This window comes from Phacochoerus africanus, chromosome 5, assembly GCF_016906955.1.
Source record: "Phacochoerus africanus isolate WHEZ1 chromosome 5, ROS_Pafr_v1, whole genome shotgun sequence".
NCBI classification, from domain to species: domain Eukaryota; kingdom Metazoa; phylum Chordata; class Mammalia; order Artiodactyla; family Suidae; genus Phacochoerus; species Phacochoerus africanus.
The window spans coordinates 32,620,084-32,640,616 of record NC_062548.1 but is presented as its reverse complement, the minus strand read 5'-3'; the positions used below and the strand labels follow the sequence as shown (position 1 = coordinate 32,640,616).

The 20,533-nt window shown below is 51.9% G+C and overlaps 1 protein-coding gene across 3 annotated transcripts in view; it reads right to left on the bottom strand.

Moving 5' to 3' along the window:
* The window catches only part of MYH11 (myosin heavy chain 11), a 142,004-nt gene that overhangs the window by 15,341 nt on the left and 106,130 nt on the right, over nucleotides 1–20,533 (bottom strand). For all 3 annotated transcript variants that reach the window (XM_047780437.1, XM_047780438.1, XM_047780439.1), the window contains 15 exons: nucleotides 19,429–19,550; nucleotides 19,243–19,312; nucleotides 18,922–19,082; nucleotides 17,424–17,532; nucleotides 15,498–15,629; nucleotides 15,200–15,406; nucleotides 13,828–13,965; nucleotides 12,183–12,306; nucleotides 11,701–11,872; nucleotides 9,593–9,805; nucleotides 7,970–8,114; nucleotides 3,439–3,645; nucleotides 1,565–1,669; nucleotides 1,327–1,479; nucleotides 889–1,137 (listed from right to left, as the gene is read on the bottom strand). In XM_047780437.1, coding sequence (XP_047636393.1) covers nucleotides 889–1,137; nucleotides 1,327–1,479; nucleotides 1,565–1,669; nucleotides 3,439–3,645; nucleotides 7,970–8,114; nucleotides 9,593–9,805; nucleotides 11,701–11,872; nucleotides 12,183–12,306; nucleotides 13,828–13,965; nucleotides 15,200–15,406; nucleotides 15,498–15,629; nucleotides 17,424–17,532; nucleotides 18,922–19,082; nucleotides 19,243–19,312; nucleotides 19,429–19,550 — 2,307 coding nt within the window. The remainder of the gene's footprint in view (nucleotides 1–888; nucleotides 1,138–1,326; nucleotides 1,480–1,564; nucleotides 1,670–3,438; nucleotides 3,646–7,969; nucleotides 8,115–9,592; nucleotides 9,806–11,700; nucleotides 11,873–12,182; nucleotides 12,307–13,827; nucleotides 13,966–15,199; nucleotides 15,407–15,497; nucleotides 15,630–17,423; nucleotides 17,533–18,921; nucleotides 19,083–19,242; nucleotides 19,313–19,428; nucleotides 19,551–20,533) is intronic.

Here is a 20,533-nt window from a genome sequence, read left to right as displayed (position 1 = left end):
CGTTATACTTAGTGATATAACTGCTTCTAATGAAAAAAAAAAAGTACCCTGGTTCATAGGCAAGGGGGAAGTGTACAGATGTCTATAATTTGCCTTGAAATGCATCCGAAAGATGAGATACAAATGACAGATGCAATTCACTCTTACAAAGACGCGAGTGATAAAGCTGCTATGGTAAAGTGTTACTGATTGAATCCAGGTGGTAAGTGTACAGGTGTTCACTGTACAGTGCTTTCAGCTTTGCTGTGTGTTCAAAATTCTTTGTAACGCAATGTTAGGCAACAGCAGTATTTCCAGGGTGGATACTTTAAATTACTTGGAATTCTCAGTAGGCTCTCCATAAGTACTCGAGTGAATAAACCCAGAGTTCCTTTTGTGGCTCAGCGGTTAACACACCCGACTAGGATCCATGAGGATGCAGGTTTGATCCCTCTCCCCGCTCAGTGGGTTAAGGATCCAGCATTGCCTTGAGCTGTGATCTAGGTGGCTGATGCAGCTCGGATCCCACGTTGCTGTGGCTGTTGTGTAGACCGGCAGCTTCAGCTCCAATTCAACCCCTAGCCTGGAAACTTCCATATGCCGTGGGTGTGGCCCTAAAAAGCAAAAAAAACAAGTAAGTAAAAAATCAATGATACGTAAAATAAACCTTGTTCCTTGTCAGGGCTAGACCCTGAGGTGTGTCTGAATTTCTAGATGGCCCCTGCGGTGGTGGGATGTGGAAAGTCACAGCTGCCGAGGTTTTGCAGCTCTCCCGACTCGGACCCAGGGGCCCTACCTACTGTTTCACCTGAAGTGTCCAGCAGAGCAGAGACTGGACGCGGATGCTTCGCGGACCCGACCCCCGCAGCCAGTGTCCGGGAGCCGAGCAGAGGGCCCTCTAGCCCTTACCTGATCGAACTTCTTCTGCTTCTTTTCCAGGTTGGACACCAGTTGCCGCTGGTTGTCCAAATCGACGACCAGGTCGTCCAGCTCCTGCTGAAGCCTGTTCTTGGTCTTTTCCAGTTTGTCATAAGCAGCTGCCTTCTCTTCGTACTGCTGGGTGAGGGCTTCGATCTCCTTCTGGAACTTCTTCTTGCCCTCCTCCAGGGATTCCACGGTGCTGGCAAAGTCCTGCAGCTTCTTCTTGGAGTCGGAGAGCTGAAATGGCCGTGTCCCGGGCGGGGTCAGAGCGGGGTGGTGGAGGGCGCCCCGCACCCCGAGAAGCAAACTCACCAGCAGGGGGTGCCAGCGAGCCCAGCAAAATGGCACCACTGTTCCACCACCAGCCCAGCCCCAGCCCCTGATCTACCCTCAAGGCCCAGAAAAGCGAGGACGAGCAGCCAGCACCTGGATGTTCAGAGTTGAGATGTGGCGCTCCAGGTTCTGCTTGGCCTCCATCTCCTCGTCCAGCTGGTCCTGCAGGCTGTTCCTCTCATCCTCCAGCTGGCGCAGCTTGGTGGACACATTGAGCTTCTGCCGGGTTTCTTCTTGAAGCAGCTCCTACACGAAGGACACTGGCAGTCCCAGGGGCCCCTCAGGAGTGCAGTACCCCAGGGGCCTCTGGATGAGGTGACAAGATACCCACCTGCGTGTCCTGGAGCTGGGACCCGAGGGATGCCACATCCTTGGCCAGCTTGATGGCCTTCCCCTCGGCCTCGTTCAGCATCCCCGTGACACTCTCCACTTCATTCTGAGGGTGCCGAGAGACTGCGGTTAGTTGGAACCTCTAGCACACAATCCTCCTTAAGGAAGAGAAGCCCTTTTCACTCAGCAATGGGCCTTGGGGATCCCCTGACTGAGAAACCCCCATGAGCTGGGGGGCCTGGTCACGGTCACACCATGGCCCCCCAAGGAAGCACCTCGTCTACAAGTTGCAACCTCTGGTTCTAGACTCTGGTTCTAAGACCCTGTTAGACTATAGTCAGACTGGGTTGACTGGGCCCTGATCCATGTAAATGAATCCCAGATCCTTGCCAAGGTCGGCAGCAATGAAGCAGGAGGTCTGAGGGTCCAGACACTGGGAGATGGTCTGGACTCACCTACTCTCTAAAGTGGGAGGAGAGGCTGCAGATGGCAGCTCCACTGCCAAGGGCCCTGTCCCTCCCACCTCCTCTTCCTCCCCCCAACTCCTTCCCCTTTCACTGACTCTTACAGCAAAGCCAGAGATGCAGACACAAAAGGTAAAAAGCCCTCTGCCTTTTTTCCGCTTTACTCCAGGTTCTGGGATCTCTGGGCAAGTCCTTTCAGACATACCAGCCCCCACCCCCAAATCTGTCCTCTGGCCCTTGACAGTGAGGATGAAGATGACCTTGACTCCTCTGCCCCAGGGCATTGCTTGAATTAGGATAGCCAACCCCCTGTGCTCAACCGCGTGTGGAAAAACTCAAACGGAATGGTCCTCTGTACTCTTATCCCAGGCGCTAAGCACATTAAATATTTATCAAAAGCTGGGCTTGGAGTTCCATCGTGGCACAGCGGAAATGAATCTGACTAGGAACCATGTTGCGGGTTCGATCTCTGGGCTCGCTCAGTGGGTCAAGGATCCGGTGTTGCCATGAAAACTGTGGTGTGTAGGTCGTAGATGTGGCTTGGATCTGGCATGGCTGTGGCTGTGGTGTCGGCCTGTAGCTATAGCTCCAATTAGACCCCTAGCCTGGGAACCTGGGAACTTCCATATGCCATGGGTGTGGCCCTAAAAAAAGAAAAAAACAAAAACAAAAACAAAAAAAAAGCTGGGCTGTTTCCCATGAATGGAAAGTCAGGCCCAATGTGTGTTCAAAGCTAAGTCTGACCAAAGACAAATGGACCATGTCTTTTTTCAGCTTAAAGCCCATAAATGGCTGCCCAACACTCAGAGTAAAACCTGATCTACGTATAATAGGGCCTTGAAGGCCCCGTGTCCTCTGGCTGCAACCTACCTCTCCAATCCCATCTAGTGCCGCATCTCCCCTTCAGGTCGGCATTCTGGCTCTACGGGCCTTATGTGATCTCTTCTAATTTCCCACTTACCACTGGGCCTTTGCACATGCTGTCCCTCTGCCTGTAAGTAGACAGACTTCTCCATCAAACATATGTCTTCTTAGGGAAGCCTTTCCTGACTCGTCCTCCCGCAGGCCAGGCCCCCATATTATTTACATTAATTGCAGTATGTGCCTCTCCTGTCCATCATTTTACTTTCATTTGTATGGCTATTAATGGCCTTCTCTCCGCTAGGCTGGAGTTCCCTTCGGGCAGGGACAGTGTCTGCTTTTTTGCTGTTGTATCTCAGGATTAAACACGGTGCCTGGCATACAGCAGGCACTCAATAAAAACTCTGCATGAGCGGATGAAAGTTTTTCAAGATGAGTTGAACAGGGCGACCATCTCCTCTTCCCCGGGGAATGTCACTAAAGGAAGTGGACTCTTGGCTGCGAGTGAGGCTTGGGGAGCTCCGGGTTGGTCCCAGCGCCGCCCGCCTACCTGCAGTTTGTGGACCTTGTCGTTGAGCTCAGCCCGGGCCCGCTCCCCATCGCTGCACTTGGACTGGAGCTCCTGCAGCTGCACCTCCAGCTTCTTCTTCTTGTGCTCCACCTCCTGCTTGGCCTGGCTCAGCACCCGCAGCTCCCCGGCCAGGTCTGCGTTCTCTTTCTCCAGCGTCTGCTTGTTCTTGTCCAGGTTGGCCTTGGCCTGGCCAGAGAAGCAGCAGGGAGAGAAGGCATTACCATTGTGGCCAGGAGAGCAGTTTAGGAGAGGGACGTATGGTGTCGGGGACTTTTCTTTCCTGTCTCCTCCTGCAGGGAGGTCCCGGGACCTGTGCTCTCCACCTCAGGGGAGGGACACGGGGAGGGGAGGAACACGCAGTTACCAGAAAGGCTTTTTTGATTCTGTTTCTTAAGGCTCACAGGTTGCAAACTGGCATCCCCTGGGCCACATCCAACCTGCCTTCATGTCCTATTGACCCATGCGGTGTCCTTTAATATTTTAAAAAAGAGATGCTGGTGTTCCTGTCATGGCTCAGTGGTTAATGAATCTGACTAGGAACCATGAGGCTGTGGGTTCGATCCCTGGCCTTGCTCAGTGGGTTGGGGATCCTGCGTTGCCGTGAGCTATGGTGTAGGTCACAGCTGTGGTATAGGTCACAGCTGTGGTGTAGGTTGCACACGTGGCTCAGATCCTGAGTTGCTGTGGCTCTGGCACAAGCCGGCGGCTACAGCTCCAATTTGACCCCTAGCCTGGGAACCTCCATATGCTGCGGGTGCGTCCCTAGAAAAGACAAAAAAAAAAATTAAAAAATAAAATAAAATAAATAAAAAATAAATGTCACATAAAGGTCTGGAGTCTCAGCTTCTCTTTATCTCATGTTTGGAGTTCCTACTGTGCTGCAGTGGGTTAAGGATCTGCTGTTGCTGCACCTGTGGCATAGGTCACTGCTGTGGCTCAGATTCAGTCCCTAGCCTGGGAACTTCCCTATGCTGCAAGTGCAGCCAAGAAAGAAAAAAACAAACAAAAAAACCTCAGGAGTTCCTGTTTTGGCACAGTGGAAACGAATCTGATTCGTGTCCATGAGGATGTGGGTTTGATCCCTGGCCTCACACAGTGGGTCGTGGATTTGGCATTGCCATGACCTGTGGTGTAGGTTGCAGATGCATCATTATAGTGGCTGTGGTGTAAGCTGGCAGATGCAGCTCTGATTCAACCCCTAGCCTGGGAAACTCCATGTGCTGTGGGTGTGGCCCTAAAAAGAAAAACAAAACCAAAAACCTCATGTTGTATTATCATGACTGGGTGGTGGTTACACTTAATGAATACACTTGTCAAAATTCACTGACCTATCCACTGAAAACTGGTGAATTTTACTGCATATGCCTCAATTAAGTCTGACTTTCTAAAAACAAGCTAAAGGTCTGGACGCAAGAGTCTTGCCCTTCCTCTAAGGCAACAATCAGCTGGATCAGAGTAGCAGCTGGCCCTGTAAATGGGGCAGTTGTACTCTACTTGGCCCCAGTCCCCAGCACTCCCTATCGTCTATCACATGTCTCATCAAATGTATGCTGCTGTTTCTGTGAAAATGTAGAGAAAGTTACATTAGCTAACCAGCTCCTATAGGCACATGAGCTTCTCTAAGAAAAGAGTGTTCTGGAGGAGTTCCTGCTGTGGCACAGTGGGTTAAGAATCTGACCATAGTGGCTTGGGTCACTATGGTGGCGTGGGTTTGATCCCTGGCCCAGCACAGTGGGTTAAAGGATCCAGTGTTGCTGCAGCTGCAGTGTAGATTGCAGCTGCAGCTTGGATTCAATCCCTGGCCCAGGAACTTCTTATGCTGCAAGTGCAGCCATTAAAAAAAAAAAAAGTTGTAGGAAAAGGAAGAAAGGAGGGGGCTTCTCCCAGGGGCTGAAGGGAGGAGAAAAGAAGCAAGAGAGAAGCGTGTGGGGGTTCTAAGGGCAGAGGAGCAGAGGAAACACCATGCAGCTCGCCCTCAGCCCCCAGGAAGGTGCTGGGCAGTGTCCAGGCAGCCTCAGAAGCCACTGAGGCATGACTAAGAGCTGCCAGGACCTCAGATGGGGACAAAGTGCCTCTTAGGGTAACAGCACAGGGTGATAAGCATGAACTCTGGGGGACATCACAGGATCTGAGCTTCCCTAAAACCGTATTCCCAGAATGGTGGCAAAACTACACTTGTGTAAGGGGAGCCGAGGTAAGAATGATATTACAAGTTGTTCCCAACCATCTGAAAATTTGCTAGAGGTAAAACAGTCGTCTTTTTCAGTGCTCCCAGCCTCCTCCTACTCACACAGGTCAGAAACCCAGGCGTTCTGCTGATGGCATGAACAGCTGAGTCTTTCCAGGGAGGCGGGGCCTGAATCTGGGGTGTGGCTTCCAGGCCCCGCCCACCTCTGCTGACCACCTGGCTTGGTCATGGTCAGTCACCTCTCCCCGCCCCACTCTTCGAAACAGAGTAAAAGGGACATGGACACCTTACTACTGTCTGGAGGACTTATTATTCCAGAAGGTGGGACTAGCCCCTCTGGGTTCACATTCTATCAAATTAAAAATAACTTCTGAACATAAAAAAGGGAAGACATCTGAAAGGGGAAATTCATGTTATTGATAAAAGCAGCAAGATCATATTTGTCCAGCATATATAAAGAACTGACAAAATGCTGAAGGTATGCACTCAGCTGCTATGTGACAAGTGACAAGGGGACATGAATAGGTAGGCTTTTCTCCATCTGGAGCATGAGGGCAGTTCAGGCTGGCATAGTGCGGTTCAGTGCAGGGCCTGGAGATTTGCATTTCAGCAAAGGTCATGGGTGAAATTAAATGAGTTAGTGTCTGGGTGTGGCATGGATGGGGAGTTTGGGGACAGTGGCTGCAAACTATTACATTTTGAATGGATAAGCAATGAGGTCCTGCTGTATGTCACAGGGAACCACCTCCAGTCTCCTGTGGTAGAATGTGATAGAAGATAATATGAGAAAAAGAATGTATGTATATGTATGACTGGGTCGCTTTGCTGTACAGCAGAAATTAGCACAACACTGAAAATCAACTATACCTTAATTTAAAAAAATTCTTTTTAAATGAAATAAAAATGAGTGTCTGGGAGTTCCCGTCGTGGTGCAGTGGTTAACGAATCCGACTAGGAATGGTGAGGTTGCGGGTTTGATCCCTGGCCTTGCTCAGTGGGTTAACGATCTGGCGTTGCTGTGGCTCTGGTGTAGGCCTGTGGCTACAGCTCCAATTAGACCCCTAGCCTGGGAACCTCCATATGCCGAGGGAGTGGCCGAAGAAATGGCAAAAAGACAAAAAAAAAAAAAAGAGTGTTTGTAGGATGTCAGAACAGGGGTGTATACTCAGGGCCACATAAGAGATTGCTAATGTTATTTAAATGTATGGGAAATTTTTGAGATTCTCATAGAATAGAGAACCGGCTCCAAGAAGATCATTTACAATGCCTTAAAAACAAATGCAGGAATTCCCGTCATGGATCAGGGGAAATGAATCCAACTAGCATGCATGAGGACACAGGTTCGATCCCTTGGCCTCGCTTAGTGGGCTAGGGATCCAGCGTTGCCGTGATCTGTGATGTAGGTGGCAGATGCGGCTCGGATCCTGTGTTGCTATGGCTGTGGTGTAGGCCAGTGGCTATAGCTCTGATTCCACCCCTAGCCTGGGAACCTCCATATGCCACAGGTGTAGCCCTAAGAAGACAAAAAAAAAAAAAAAAAAAGTCGACTGTGGCAATTTTTAGGTAACACAACAGGCATTCCATCAGGAAAGTGCAGGGACAGGGGAAAACCATTACCATTGAGGGGGATATAATTCAGACTTTAAGGATGCAATCCAGCAGGATGTTAGCAGCTAAAAAAACCTCTCGTCTGGGAATGAAACACAAGGAAATTCTCCAAAGGGAAAGCACGTTCCCAATAGGAAGCACTCAGAGTAGCACTATTTAACTGCCCCAAATCCAACTCACCCCTAACACCCAACCACTGGTGAAAGAAAGATTAGATCCAGCCATTCTCAAGCTACACCAGATAGAGCTGGTTTGCCACTGAAATCAAATAATGACTGTCTTCCTCTAATTTGCAGAGAAAAGAAGGTGACTAGAATATTCTCAGTGTGAAGTTAGCTTCTCCAAAGTCGGGCTAGCCTTTGCTTAGCCACCAGGGGCAGTATATTGTAGCCCCAGCCCCAGAGAGGCGAAGAGGAGGGTCCTGACCCAGACAGCTTGGACTCTGTCACTGACTAGCTTGTGTGACCTCTAGGTGCTCTTGACCTCAGTTTCTTTGTGTGTAAAATGGGCTTCCTCGTCCCTGTCCCCTTGGGTGGTTGCAAAGATTGATCAACAAAATGTCCAGGAAGCACTTAAAGACTGGCTGCCACCCCAATCAGTAGAATCACTATAGCTCATTATTCGACTTGGTACAGACCCTGACAGGCAGTTATTTGAAGCTGTTGGCAAAGAGCTCTTTTCATTTCGTCGTGACACAAAAACATGGCAACTCACCCTCTTGAACTGCTCCAGCTGCTCCGTGAGCTCCTCCACCACCTGGGTGTGTTTCTGCCTCATCTCCTGTACCTGGGCCTCATGGGACCGAGTCTCCTCGTCCAGGGCCTTCTTCAGCATCGTCACCTCCTGCTCCCTCTTGGCTCTGGACAGGAAGAACACAGTGGATGGCCGTGGAGGAGACAGATTCACCTCCGACAGTGCTATGCAGAGGGACAAGGGCTCTCCTGGAACCCCAGAGTCACCATCACCACCTCTCTCTGGCTGTGTGACCTTGGATGAGTCACCTAACCTCTCTGAACCAGGACTGTCCTCAGCTGCAAAACGAGGAGTGTGCTTTCTGCTCAGAATCTCCCAGGGCCAGCAAACAAATACACAAAATGTAACATACGATACTGTTGGAAGAATGGCAAAGTGAATCGTAAAATATTCCAGAAACATTAACACTAGCTCCCTCTCTCTCTCTTTTTTTTGTGGCCGCACCCACAGCATATAGAAGTTCCCAGGTCAGGGGTTAAATCTGAACCACAGCTGTGACCTATGACACAGCTGAGGCAACACTGGATCCTTTAACCCTGTGCTGGGTGGGGATTGAACCTGTGCCTCCACAGTGACCCAAGCTGTGGCAGTCAGATTCTTAACCCACTGTGCCACAGTGGGAACTCCAGCATTAGCTCGTATTTACTGAGCATGCACTGTATGCCAGGCCCTGATCTAAGCTCTGGGTATGTATCATCAAATATTCAAAGCTAGTTCTAAGAGGCATGTATATTATTATCTCTATTATAGACCAGGAAACTAAGGCTAAGAAAGAGTAAGCAGCTTCCCCCAGGTGTTTAAACCATTGTGTGACACAGCAAGAACTTGAACCCAAATAGTCTGACTCAGCCCAGGCTTTGAGCCACTGCCGTGGGCCAGTGGGAAGGGAGCAGAAAATCGTGCTGGCTTCTAGGCCCAGGGAAAATGTGGGAAATAAATCTTTTTTAGGGCTACACCTATGGCATATGAAAGTTCCCAGGCCAGAAGACAAAAAAAAAAAAAAAAAAGACGGGAGCTTGGAGATTTACTTACACACAGAAAAAGACCAGAATGAAATACCCCATAATGTTAATTCTGGTGGGACCAAGGCTGATGTTTTCAGTATCTAACTTTTCTACAAATCATTCTCTAATCGCTTATGTCTTCCTACTGTCATGCAAAATAAGATGAACAATAAACACGCTTTTTTTTTTCTTTTTTCGGGGGCCCCACCCACAGCATATGGAGGTTCCCAGGCTAGGGGTTGAATCAGAGCTGTAGCTGCCTGCCTACACCACAGCCACAGCAACGCAGAATCTGAGCCATGTCTGCGACCTGCACCACAGCTCACAGCAATGCCGGATCCCTAACCCACTGAGCAAGGTCAGGGATCGAACCTGCATCCTCATGGATGCTAATCAGATTCATTAACCTCTGAGCCATGATGGGAATGCCAACAATAAACATGCTTATATTTGTTAAAGCCACATACAATTGGGACGATTAATGTCAATCTTGGGGCGACCTGTGTCACAGGACCTGCTCGGGTCTGGCCCCTGCCACCAGCCCTCCCCTCAGTGTGGTGGGTAGGGGTGGGGCCCTCACCGGAGCTCCTGCTGGGTGGCCGTGCTGTCCAGCGTGTCCTCCAGCTCCGTCTTCAGCGCCTCCAGCTCCTCGCCCAGGTCCCGCTTCTGCTTCTCGGCCTTGTTCCTCGCGGCCCGTTCCGAGTCCAGGTCCTCCTGGAGGTCCGAGATGTGACCCTCCAGCTCCCGGATCTTCTTCAGGGCGTTGTTCTTCTGAGCAATTTCATCATCCAGCCTGCCGGGGACAGAGCGCTGGAACTGAAGACCCCCGGGTCCCAGAACCCCTGTTCTCTAACCCACAACATGGCCAAAAATTGGTTTTCCAGAACTATTCCTGTGTGTTCCATAGATATCAAAACACGTTCTACCAGTGACCCAAGACACAGCAGACCCTTCCTGCTACGCTGCGCTGCTTGGAGATTTATGCGGGACGTGAGCTCCAGGGTCTGATGTGAAAAAACAGGTCATGCCGCACAAGTGTGTGTGTGTGTGTGTGTGTGTGTGTGTGTGGTGGGGGGTAGGCAGAGACAGACTGACAATGAGACAATGCAGGGAGTTCCCTTGTGACTCAGTGGTAATGAACCCGACTAATAGCCATGAGGATGCGGTTCCATCCTTGGCCTCCCTCAGTGGGTTAAAGATCCAGCATTGCTACAAAATGTGGCGTAGGTCACAGAGGCAGCTCAGATCTGGCAATGCTTTGGCTGTGGCTACAGCTTTGATTTGAGTGCTAGCCTGGGAACTTCCATATGCTTCGGATGTGGCCCTAAAATGACAAAAAAAAAAAAAAAAAAAAAAGAAAAGAGAGAGAGAGTGAGTGCGTGAGAGAGACCATGCAAAGCTTTGGTCCCAGCCTAGCAAGTAGGAACCTAGTGGATGCTTTCTGAATGTTACACAGTTATTCCTCCCTGGCAAGTGCTGGTTTGTTCCTTCTTCCATGTGTTCAGTGTGTGAGTGTGAGTTCTGCTTCATGCAAAGCGCTTGGCCACGCACTGCTTGGTGGGGGTGGGGGGCTGTTAAAACAGGGGAGGTGGTAATTGGGGGTCAGCCTTGTCCAAATGACACAGGCCAAACCAGAGGGAGCAGCTGGCCTCTGCTTTTGCCCGTGACGGAGGGAAAGGGCCAGCTGGAGGGAAGGGACAGGTGGAACTCCGCGGGGCAGGGCGGGGCAGGCGTTTCCATTGACTGCGCTTGTGAACCAGCAGCAGCAAAGGAGGAAGCGAAAGGGTTAGGGTCAGACTGGGGAGGGCGGGTGGGCTGTGAGGGTCCCCGTCAAGGGAGCTGGCTTTTCCCGCAGGTTCCTGGGCACCTTTATGACTTGAGGGATGTCACTGTCCCATCACCCTAGCGCTGTCACAAGGCGCAAACGGGCCAAGAGAGAGCTGGCCAGGAGATCACCCAGAAAGTGAATCGCAGCCCTGCCTCTCAAAAGCCAGGTGACTGTCACATGTTCCCTGGCTCAGCTTCCTCCTCAGTGACTGGAGGTGACAGCAGCATACTTGGCCTGGTGTCTGCAAAGATACCGCTCGAAGCGAGCTTAGCCCTCCATGAGCAGGTGAATCACGGTGAGCTGTTGTTGCCGCAGTACCTGCAGTGTGAGGCCATTTGAGTGACCGCAGCTCAGCGGGGAGCTGGGGAAGGGGGCATGGAGGGACAGGGATGGGCAGAATCTGAGGGCTGCGGGATGCTGGGCGGGGAAGAGAAGGGGGCAAAAGTAGGGAGGAGACTGGCATTCACAAAACGAGGGACCTCAGAAGCAGGGGACCAAGGATAGGAGGGTTCTCCTGGCCTCAGACACGTGGTGTTAGAGATGCCATGGAACAGCCTCCGTGCACAAGTGGAAATCCAGAACTGGACTGGGGTGTAGACGACAAAGACCGGTACCCAGGAGGCAGGCACGGCGGGAGCAGGGGAGACACAGCGAGAATGAGTTTGGAGGGAAGAGAAGAAGGGCAGAGGTGAGGTTCTGGAGGTGCCAGGAGGACCTGGAGGCACCCAGGAAGCCTGGCCCGGGCCCCCTGGCGTAAGATGGAGGCCTGCCTGGCGGAGGAAGAAGACCAGGCCCACGCACATCGGCAGGGGCGTAGGAGGCCCTGGAACACGCAGGCCCAGCCCCACAGGCCCAGCTACCTGCTCAGGGCTGCCTGCAGCTCCTCCTCCTTCTTGGCCAGCTGCATCTTGAGCTCGGCGATCTGTGCCTGCAGGTCTGCGATCTGCTCATGGAAGTCGCTGGCCTCGCCCTCCAGCTTCCTCTTCAGCTTCTCCAGCTCCTGCCGGCTCTTCTCCTCCTTCTTCAGCCGCACTACGACAAAGCCAAGGCCATTTAGGAGGGGGACACCACCAGTGAGACCCTGGGGCATCGCACATGGAGGAAACTGACACACACAGCCCCCCTCCCCCCTCCCCCGCTGGTCACCATCCCACCCGTGCCGCTGTCCCATCCGTCCTGGGCTCAAGCACCTTCTAGGCCTAATGCATGTGTTCACAAAGGGTGAGCAGGCAGCCTGGACAGGCTTGTCCTTTCTTGCAATAATCTGCCATGGTCACATTCCCTCTCTGATTTTCCTAGTTTTAAACTATCCACTCAAAACCTCGCCAGGTAGCCGATTTACCTTCCAGTTCTGAAATCATAGACTCGTGCTTGTTTTTCAGCTTGGTGAGATTCTTGGCTTTTTCTTCCTCTTCTGCCAGGTTTGTCGTTAAGTCACTAATCCTCTCTTCAAGGAGTTTTCGCTCCTTTGGGGGGCAAAGCAAAGGAAATATCATTCGCTTTTTCCTTTTCTCCAGGGTTGACATTCACCACAAGTAATTTCCAGGCCAACAGTTGAAAGGCAAATGCATGTTATAACCAAGTGCAACCTGGAGTTTTAAACAGGGAAGGAGAAGTTCCTGAACAATAATTATTTCCAAAGATGGGCCACTTCTCGTCTCAGGCCCCTCCATCCCTCGACCTCATGGCTCAGCCAATGGACCCTCTTCCCTTTCCTGCCTCCTTCCTGCCTCAGGGCCCTTGCACGGACCCGACCATCTGCCTGGGATGTGCACCCCACCCCTCTCCCTCTAACTTCTTTCACTCTCCAGTTTTTTTTTTTTTTTTTTTTTTGCCATGACAGATGGCATGCCCAGGTCAGGGATCAGATCCAAGCTGCAGCTGCAACCTACACTGCTTTGGCAACACGGGATCCTTAACCCCCTGTGTTGGACTGGGGATTGAACCTGTATCCCAGCATTCCAGAGATGCCGCTGATCCCATTGCACCACAGTGGAAATTCCCAGGTTTCCTCTGAAATGTCGCTTCCTCCAGGAAGCCTTCCCTGAATCCTCCCCTAGTGCTCTGCTGTTATAGGATGGTGAACCCCTCCTTCAGAACACCAATCATGATGGCAACTCCTGGTTGCATGTACGATTATGTACTTACTGTCCGACTAGAATATAAATCCCAGATGGGGTCCTCATCCATCCCACAGACCCTGCCCCTGATGCAGGGCCTGGCTCGCCATTGGTGCCCAGCTGACATCCAGCTCAAAGGACTAAAGGTAGCCCACCCTCTGTGGAGCTGCTCAGTGGTTACTGACTAGGGTGACTCACCCATCCTGGTTTGCACTGGGACTTTTTGGGTTTGGAGGCTGAAAGTCCCACATCTCAGAAACTCCCCAGTGCCCGGATAGCTGGTGCCCCTCTTACTACCTGGAAGTGGTCCATGAGAATGTGGGAGGGGCCCCTGGGTCTCAGGCCCATTGCCCACCTGTCTTTGCATGACTTGGGGGTCCCACTGTTCCTGGTGTTTCTGAGACTTGCTCTCTGGAAGCCCTGGTGCTAGGACCACCAGGGACCCTGCTCATGGCATGTCTGCATTCAGATGGTGGCCACAAGGCTGCTATGTCAATGCTGGAGGGAACTGTTTGCTTAGCCTTCGATACCTTGTATGTGGCTAAAGAGGGCAAGAATCTGGAGTCCTCAGCTCTGATGAGCCTGTCTTTTTTTTTAGGGATGTACCCATGGCATATGGAAATTCCCAGGCTAGGAGTTGAATTAGAAATGTGGCTGCTGGTCTAAACCACAGCCATAGCCATTCGAGATCTGAGACACGTCTGTGACCTACTGAGTGTCTCAGATCTAATGCTGGACGCTTAACCTGCTGAGCGAGGCCAGGGATTGAACCTGTGTCCTCATGGATACTAATCAGATTTGTTATCACTGTGCCACCACAGGAACTCCGAGCCTGTCATTTTAACACAGACGCTCAACCCCACTCACTTTTGTCAGTTTATTGTTCTGATCATCCATGACTAGTATATCATCCTCCAGTTTCTTGATCTTGGCCTCGGCCGTGACCTTCTCGAGCTGCAGCTTCTGCCTTGCAGCTTCTTCTTCTTCCAGCTGCTCTTCCAGGTCCTTTGTGGGGAAGGAAAAGAATGACAGCCTTGCTTAAAACCAAGTCACTCTCCCAGAGCTCTGGGGACTAACTGATTCAGAGGCTGGGCCTGATGGCCCCCAGTGTTCTTCAGTCTCTTCTCATCGGAAGAAAAAGGTTTGGGTAAGCCACTTGGCTTCCTGGAGCCTCAGTCTCCTCATCTGTAAAATGGGGACAGTAGATACCAAGGTGGTTTTAAAATACGACTGCAAATTTTTTGATACTCTTTCCCTTCAAAAGGTGGAGCCTAATTCTCCCCATGAGGGTCAACTGGACTGGGCTGACTTGCTTCTTCTTTTTCTTTTTTTTTTTTTTGGTCTTTTTGCCTTTTCTAGGGCCACTCCCACAGCATATGGAGGTTCCCAGGCCAGGGGTCTCATCAGAGCTGTAGCTGCCGGCCTACATCACAGCCTCAGCAATGTGGAATCCGAGCCGCATCTGCAACCTACACCACAGCTCACGGCAACGCCAGATCCTTAACCCACTGAGCAAGGCCAGGGATTGAACCCGCAACCTCACAGTTCCTAGACGGATTTGTTAACCACTGAGCCATGACAGGAACTCCTGGGCTGATTTGCTTCTTACAAATAGAATCAAGAGGAAATGATAGAGTGTAACAGAGATCAGGCTATAAAAGGCAGGCACCTTCCTCCCCCGTTCTCCCTCTTGATTCACTCCATCCAGGAGAAGCCAGGCCCCCGTGTTGCGAGGGCACTCAAGCAGTCCTATGGAGAAGCCCATGTAGTGAGGAACTGAGGCCCCCTGCCTACAGCCATGTGAGAGAGTCATGTGGAAGTGGATTCTCCAGCCCCAGTCAAGCCTTTGGGTGACTGCAGCCCAGGCTCACAGCCTGACTGCAAACTTGTGAGAGGCTGTAAGCCAGAACCACCCAGCTAAGCTAGTCTCAGATTCATAACTATGTGTGACAAATGCTTAGTATCTCAAGCTGCTCAGTTTTGGAGCGTTTTGTTTTGCAGCACTAGCGAATGAAGACAAGTACCCTTACACAGGACTGCTATTAGGAGAAGAGGTGCGTGCACACGGAAGACCCAGTAAGCTCTCCGGGGGACCTGTGTGGGCAGATGGCTGTTCCCCTCCAAGCTTTAGTCTCTTTCTCTGTCCAGGGGGACATATAACATCAGATGCATTGCATAGACCTGCAGTGAGGACCAGGTGATTTGGTGCCCACCCAGGGCTGCCCTTGCAGTGACTTACCAGCATCTGCTGGGCCATCTTCTTCCGTTCTGCCTGCAGCTGCTGGCTCCGGTCTTCCTCCTCCTCCAGGCGGGCCTCCATCTCATGCAGGATCTCCTCTAGCTCCTGCTTCTTGGCCGCCAGCCGGACCCGCATCTCCTCAGCCTCAGCATACAGCTCTGTCTCCGCCTGCAGCTGCTCCTGCAGCAGGTTCTTCTCCTCGGCCAGCTGTACACCATGGGTGGGGAGAAGACCAGTGAGCCCTGCAGAAGCCGGCATCCTGCCCTCCGCAGCCCCAGCCGTGCTCCCGGCCCCATACCTGCGAGTGTTTCTGCTCCAGCTCCTTGAGTTCATTCTCTGCCTTCTGCTGCCGCTCCTTGGTCTTCTGCAGCTCATCCTCCTTGGCCTGCATCTCCTCCTCCTGCCTCGTCACCTGCAGCAGGGGCTTCACCTGCACACAGAGGGTCACCCCATCACTTGTTTGCATGGCACAAAGGATACACTCTTGTCATAAATTAGATCAGTGGTTCTCAGCCGGGGTCAGTTCTACCCCATTCACAGCCCGTAAGGGTACATTTGGCAATTTCTGGGGAGAGTTTTAGCTGTCACAACTGGGGTTAGGGATGCTCCTGGCATCTAGTGGGTAGAGGCCAGGGATGCTGCTAAACACTCTAGGACGGCCCCCACAGCACAGGTTTATCCATCCTCAGATATCAACAGTGTTGAGATCAAGAAATCCTAAATTCGAGCAATGGGAAGAGATGCAAAGCCAAAGGAGAAAGCTTCCGCTCCCCCACTGAGTCCCACCCAAGAGCTGCTGACAAATGGATGTGTTTCTTTCCAAACACACACATCCTACTTCCCCAAGGTCATTATTAGCATTATCAGGATTTCCTTCCAGCCCTTTTTCCTACACATTAAAAAAATATATATATATCCAAGAAGACAGAGCCCAGTGTTAAGTGAGCTTTCATTACTGAAAACTGTAAGATAATGATCATTCCATGCTGTTCCATCAACTTCACAGCTTGATTTTTAGATAACCTTTTCTTTTCTTTTCCTTTTTTTTTTTTTTTTTTGGTCTTTTTAAGGCTGTACCTGCAGCATATGGAAGATCCCAGATTAGGGGCTGAATCAGAGCTACGGCTACCACCCTACACCACAGCCACAGCAACATGGGATCTTAGCCACATTTGTGACCTATACCACAGTTCATAGCAACGCTGGATCCTTAATCCACTGAGCAAGGCCAGGGATCGAAACTGTGTCCTCATGGATACTATTGGGATTTATTTCCTCTGCACCACAATGGGGAATCTTCATTCTTTTTATTTGTTTGTTTTGTCTTTTTATCTTTTTCAGGGCCATACCTGTGGGATATGGAGGTTCCCAGGCTACGGGTCTAATCGGAGCTGTAGCTGCCAGCCTACACCAGAGTCACAGCCATGCCAGATCCGAGCCACGTCTATGAACTACACCACAGCTCACGGCAATACTGGATCCTTAACCCACTGAGTGAGGCCAGGGATCGAACCCGAAGCCTCATGGTTCCTAGTCGGGTTCATTAACGACTGAGCTATGACAGGAAATTCCCGGTTCTTTTTTATAACCATGATTTTTAATAGTTGAAAAGTATTCCATTGAGGGATGAGCTGTTATGAATCAGTCTGCTCGGGCTGGGCACTGAACATTTGCTTTTGTCAATGAACGCTCTCCATTCTTGATTTGCTTTAGCTCAGACAGTTTTCTTAGGAGAGTTTCCCAGAAGTTGGGTCAGTGGGGAGGAACTTTTCCAAAAGGCAGCTTTCTCTCACTGCCCTTCACCAGGCTGACTCCTACCGCCTCGTGCTTGAGCCCCGCCTGGCACTAGGGAGGCCCTGTCAGACACGCTGCAGCTTCCTGCCTGCACCGACCCCAGGCTGCCTTGAGGTATGGCTTCCTGTAAAATCATAGAATCGAAGAACCAATCAGTGCTGGCCAGGGGCTATGGAGGGAAGCAGGTGGGGCTATAATTGGGTAATAGGAGGGGTGCTTGCGGGGATGGAGAGGCTCTAGGGCTGGGTTATATTCATGGCTGTAGTCTACCTGCCAAAGAGGGGGCCCTTCTCAGGCCTGGAGAATCACCAACGGGCAAGGTTTGGTTTCCAGCCCTCTGTGGCACACCTGCTGTCAGCCATCACCAGTCCCTACTGGCAGTGTTCAAGTGACCATCCAGGCCTGGGGGTTTGGGGGAGGGGACACTCACTTTGGTGAAGAGCCGCCACCACTGCCAGTTTCGCAGCTTGAGGTAGGCGGCGCAGTTCCTCTGAATCACCTTCATGGCTGTCAGCTGCTGCTGCCTCTTGGCAAAGGCCCTGGGGATAGGGAGGGGCACCATGAGAAGACCCACCTCGCGGGCCTGTCATGGCATCCCGCCCCGCAGCATCCTGAGAGCAGGATGGTCTGTTAGGCTTGTGATACTGTGACCTGCATGAGGACGCCCCCGCCCCAATTCTCTCTAGCCCACCTCCTCGAGGATGCTCTGAGCATCAGTACACATACATCATCTGGAGGCTAGAGGAACAAGGACAAGGCAGAGCCAAGTCTCACAAAATGCCCTGGATTCAGATCTGGGGTCCCCAAAACACTCAGGGAATCAACTGACGCTATATCATTTCTAAGGGGCGTCCTATACCCTCATCTGGGCCACATCTTCCCCAAAGCCGAGTGTCTGAAACATCTATCCTTTTCTCAGGTGTATTTTAAAATCTCAAACCTGACACAGAACCAGCACTCTTCCTTTTTAAGGGCTACTGGATTTGAGAAATCACAGAACTGTGAGCACCGTCTTCTTGCCTCAGTGTGGCTGCCATTGCGGCTGCCATCTCACACATGAGTGAATCTGCAGAATAAAATGGCCCCACTTTGTCTGGAGGTGGGAGGGGTGGCAACAGACTTTACAGGCAAGGAAACTTTAGTTAGGAAACTTTACAGGCAAGGTCTGGCCGTGGACTAAGAGCTCCCCAGATCTGGCTTTGACCCTCTTAGGGCTACTTGGCAATGAACCAGCTTGCCATCATCAAGGCTCTGCAGATAAGTGCATGGTCCATGCCTCCTGATGACATATGCCCTGGACAAGAGCTACTCCACCAGCCCCTGTGGTCCTGGTTGGGGTGTGACGTCCAAGGAGGAACCCTAGCCCTCGTCCGGATCTGCCCCCAGGCTTCCCCAAAATAGAGGGGGCATCAGGCCTTCCACGAACTTTCCTTGTGAATCCAGTCGGACATGGGGCTACAGATACAGCCCAATTCTCTCTCCTCAGATACTCTATCAAAGTCTCATGCTTCCGAAAGGATACCTAGGCCCCATTCTCAACCCTTTTCCACGCAGAATTTCATTGGCGCCTCATAAATAACTTTCTGAGGCAGGAATGATTATGCTCACTTTTCCGAGGCTCAGAGAGGTAGTGAAACTTGCCCGAGGTTCTTCAGCAAATAAGTGGGGGAGCCAGAATGAGAACCCAGGTCCATGAGAGCCCATGGCCTTAACCCTTTCCTGCCCTGCTCTTAGAACTAACGCATCTATTTAAAGTGGTAGCATTTGTGCCTCCTCCAGAAAAGGCTGCCATCCAGCCAGTGATGCATCTGAGAACAGACGGTCTCTTAGAATCAGGGAATCGGAACACTAGGCCAGGGAGGCCCCGGAAACTTTACATCTCTGGTCTGCTTTTGGGGAGGCGACAGTGGCGGGGGGGGAGTCTTTACTTTCTGGCCAAGTAGCCGCGACACATCGCCTGGAAAGCCATGATGACGTCGGTGATTTTTAAGTCTCGTTCCTCTTCCAGGTGGGCCAGGACCCCGGTTCGGAAGAAGATCTTGCTCTGCCCAATCCTGTACAAGTTGGGGTCGAGTTCTAGGGCTTTGATCTGCAGAAGGAAGGGGGATGAGAGCTCTCATTCTCGGCTAGGCCGCTGGGCCAGGGGTTCAGCGTGCTTGGGGAGGGTCTGACCCGGAGCAGCAGCGGCAGCCGTGCCAGCAGAGGCCGGGAGGGCTGCACTTGGATTTGGGGGAAGGGGCTGGGCTCACCATCAGAATGCAGGCCTGCTTCCCATCCATGAAGCCCTTGGGAATGGCGTTTGCCGCCAGGATCTCGTAGCTGGAGACACAGGGCGAGGGTCACCGACTGAGCGCATCTCTGTTGGTCTGTCTGTCCTTCCACCCAGCCTGCTCACTCTGCCCCCTACTCGCGCCCGGCCCCAGCTCCTGGCTCACCGTTGGCGGAACTCCTGGAAGACGATCCTGTTGGGGAAGCCCTGGCGGCAGATCCGGATGCCTTCCAAGACCCCGTTGCACCGCAGCTGCTCCAGCACCAGAAAGGCGTCCAGCTTGCCAGACTGCAAAGGCACAAAGGGCCGTGGGTTGCCAGGGTCTCCGGGAGCAACGAGGCCCGAATCTCAGGCCCCGGGACCCACCTGGCCAGGGGCTGAGGGATTACCAGGTGCCCCGGGTGAGAGCTTGGCTGAGGGTCCTAGCCTCCTCTCAGACTTGGTGGCACTCTAAGGCTTCCTCCTTGTCACCCCCCTCCATTATGTCCTGCCCATCACCAGATCTCTGGCTCCCCCTCCCAAATATCTCCCAGTCCACCCCCTTCTCTCCGCTCCACTAGCATCTTCTCCTGCCCCAAAGACCATGATGGCCTCGTACTGTCTTCCCAGCCCGTCCTGCCTCTACCCTCCATCCCTGCCCTCAGTTTCTAAAACATAAATCTGACCATGACGTACCCCTGCTTTTAAAAGCCCCAAGTGGGGGAGTTCCCACTGTGGCTCAGTGGAAATGACTCTGACTAGTATCCATGAGGACGCAGGTTTGATCCCTGGCCTCACTCCGTGGGTTAAGGATCTGGCGTTGCCGTGAGCTGTGGTGTAGGTCGCAGATGAGGCTTGGATCTGATGCGGCTGTGGTGTAGGCTGGCAGCTACAGCTCCAATTTTTTTTTTTTTTTTGTCTTTTTGCTATTTCTTTGGGCTGCTCCCGTGGCATGTGGAGGTTCCCAGGCTAGGGGTCGAATCGGAGCTGTAGCCACCGGCCTACACCAGAGCCACAGCAACGCAGGATCCGAGCCACGTCTGCGACCTACACCACAGCTCATGGCAACGCCGGATCATTAACCCACTGAGCAAGGGCAGGGACCGAACCCGCAACCTCATGGTTCCTAGTCGGATTCGTTAACTGCTCGCCACGACGGGAACTCTTACAGCTCCAATTTGAATCCTAGCCTGGGAACCTCCATATGCCTCAGGTGCGGCCCTTAAAAAAAAAAGAGAGAGAGATACATAATAATAATAATAATAATAATAATAATAATAATAGTAATAATA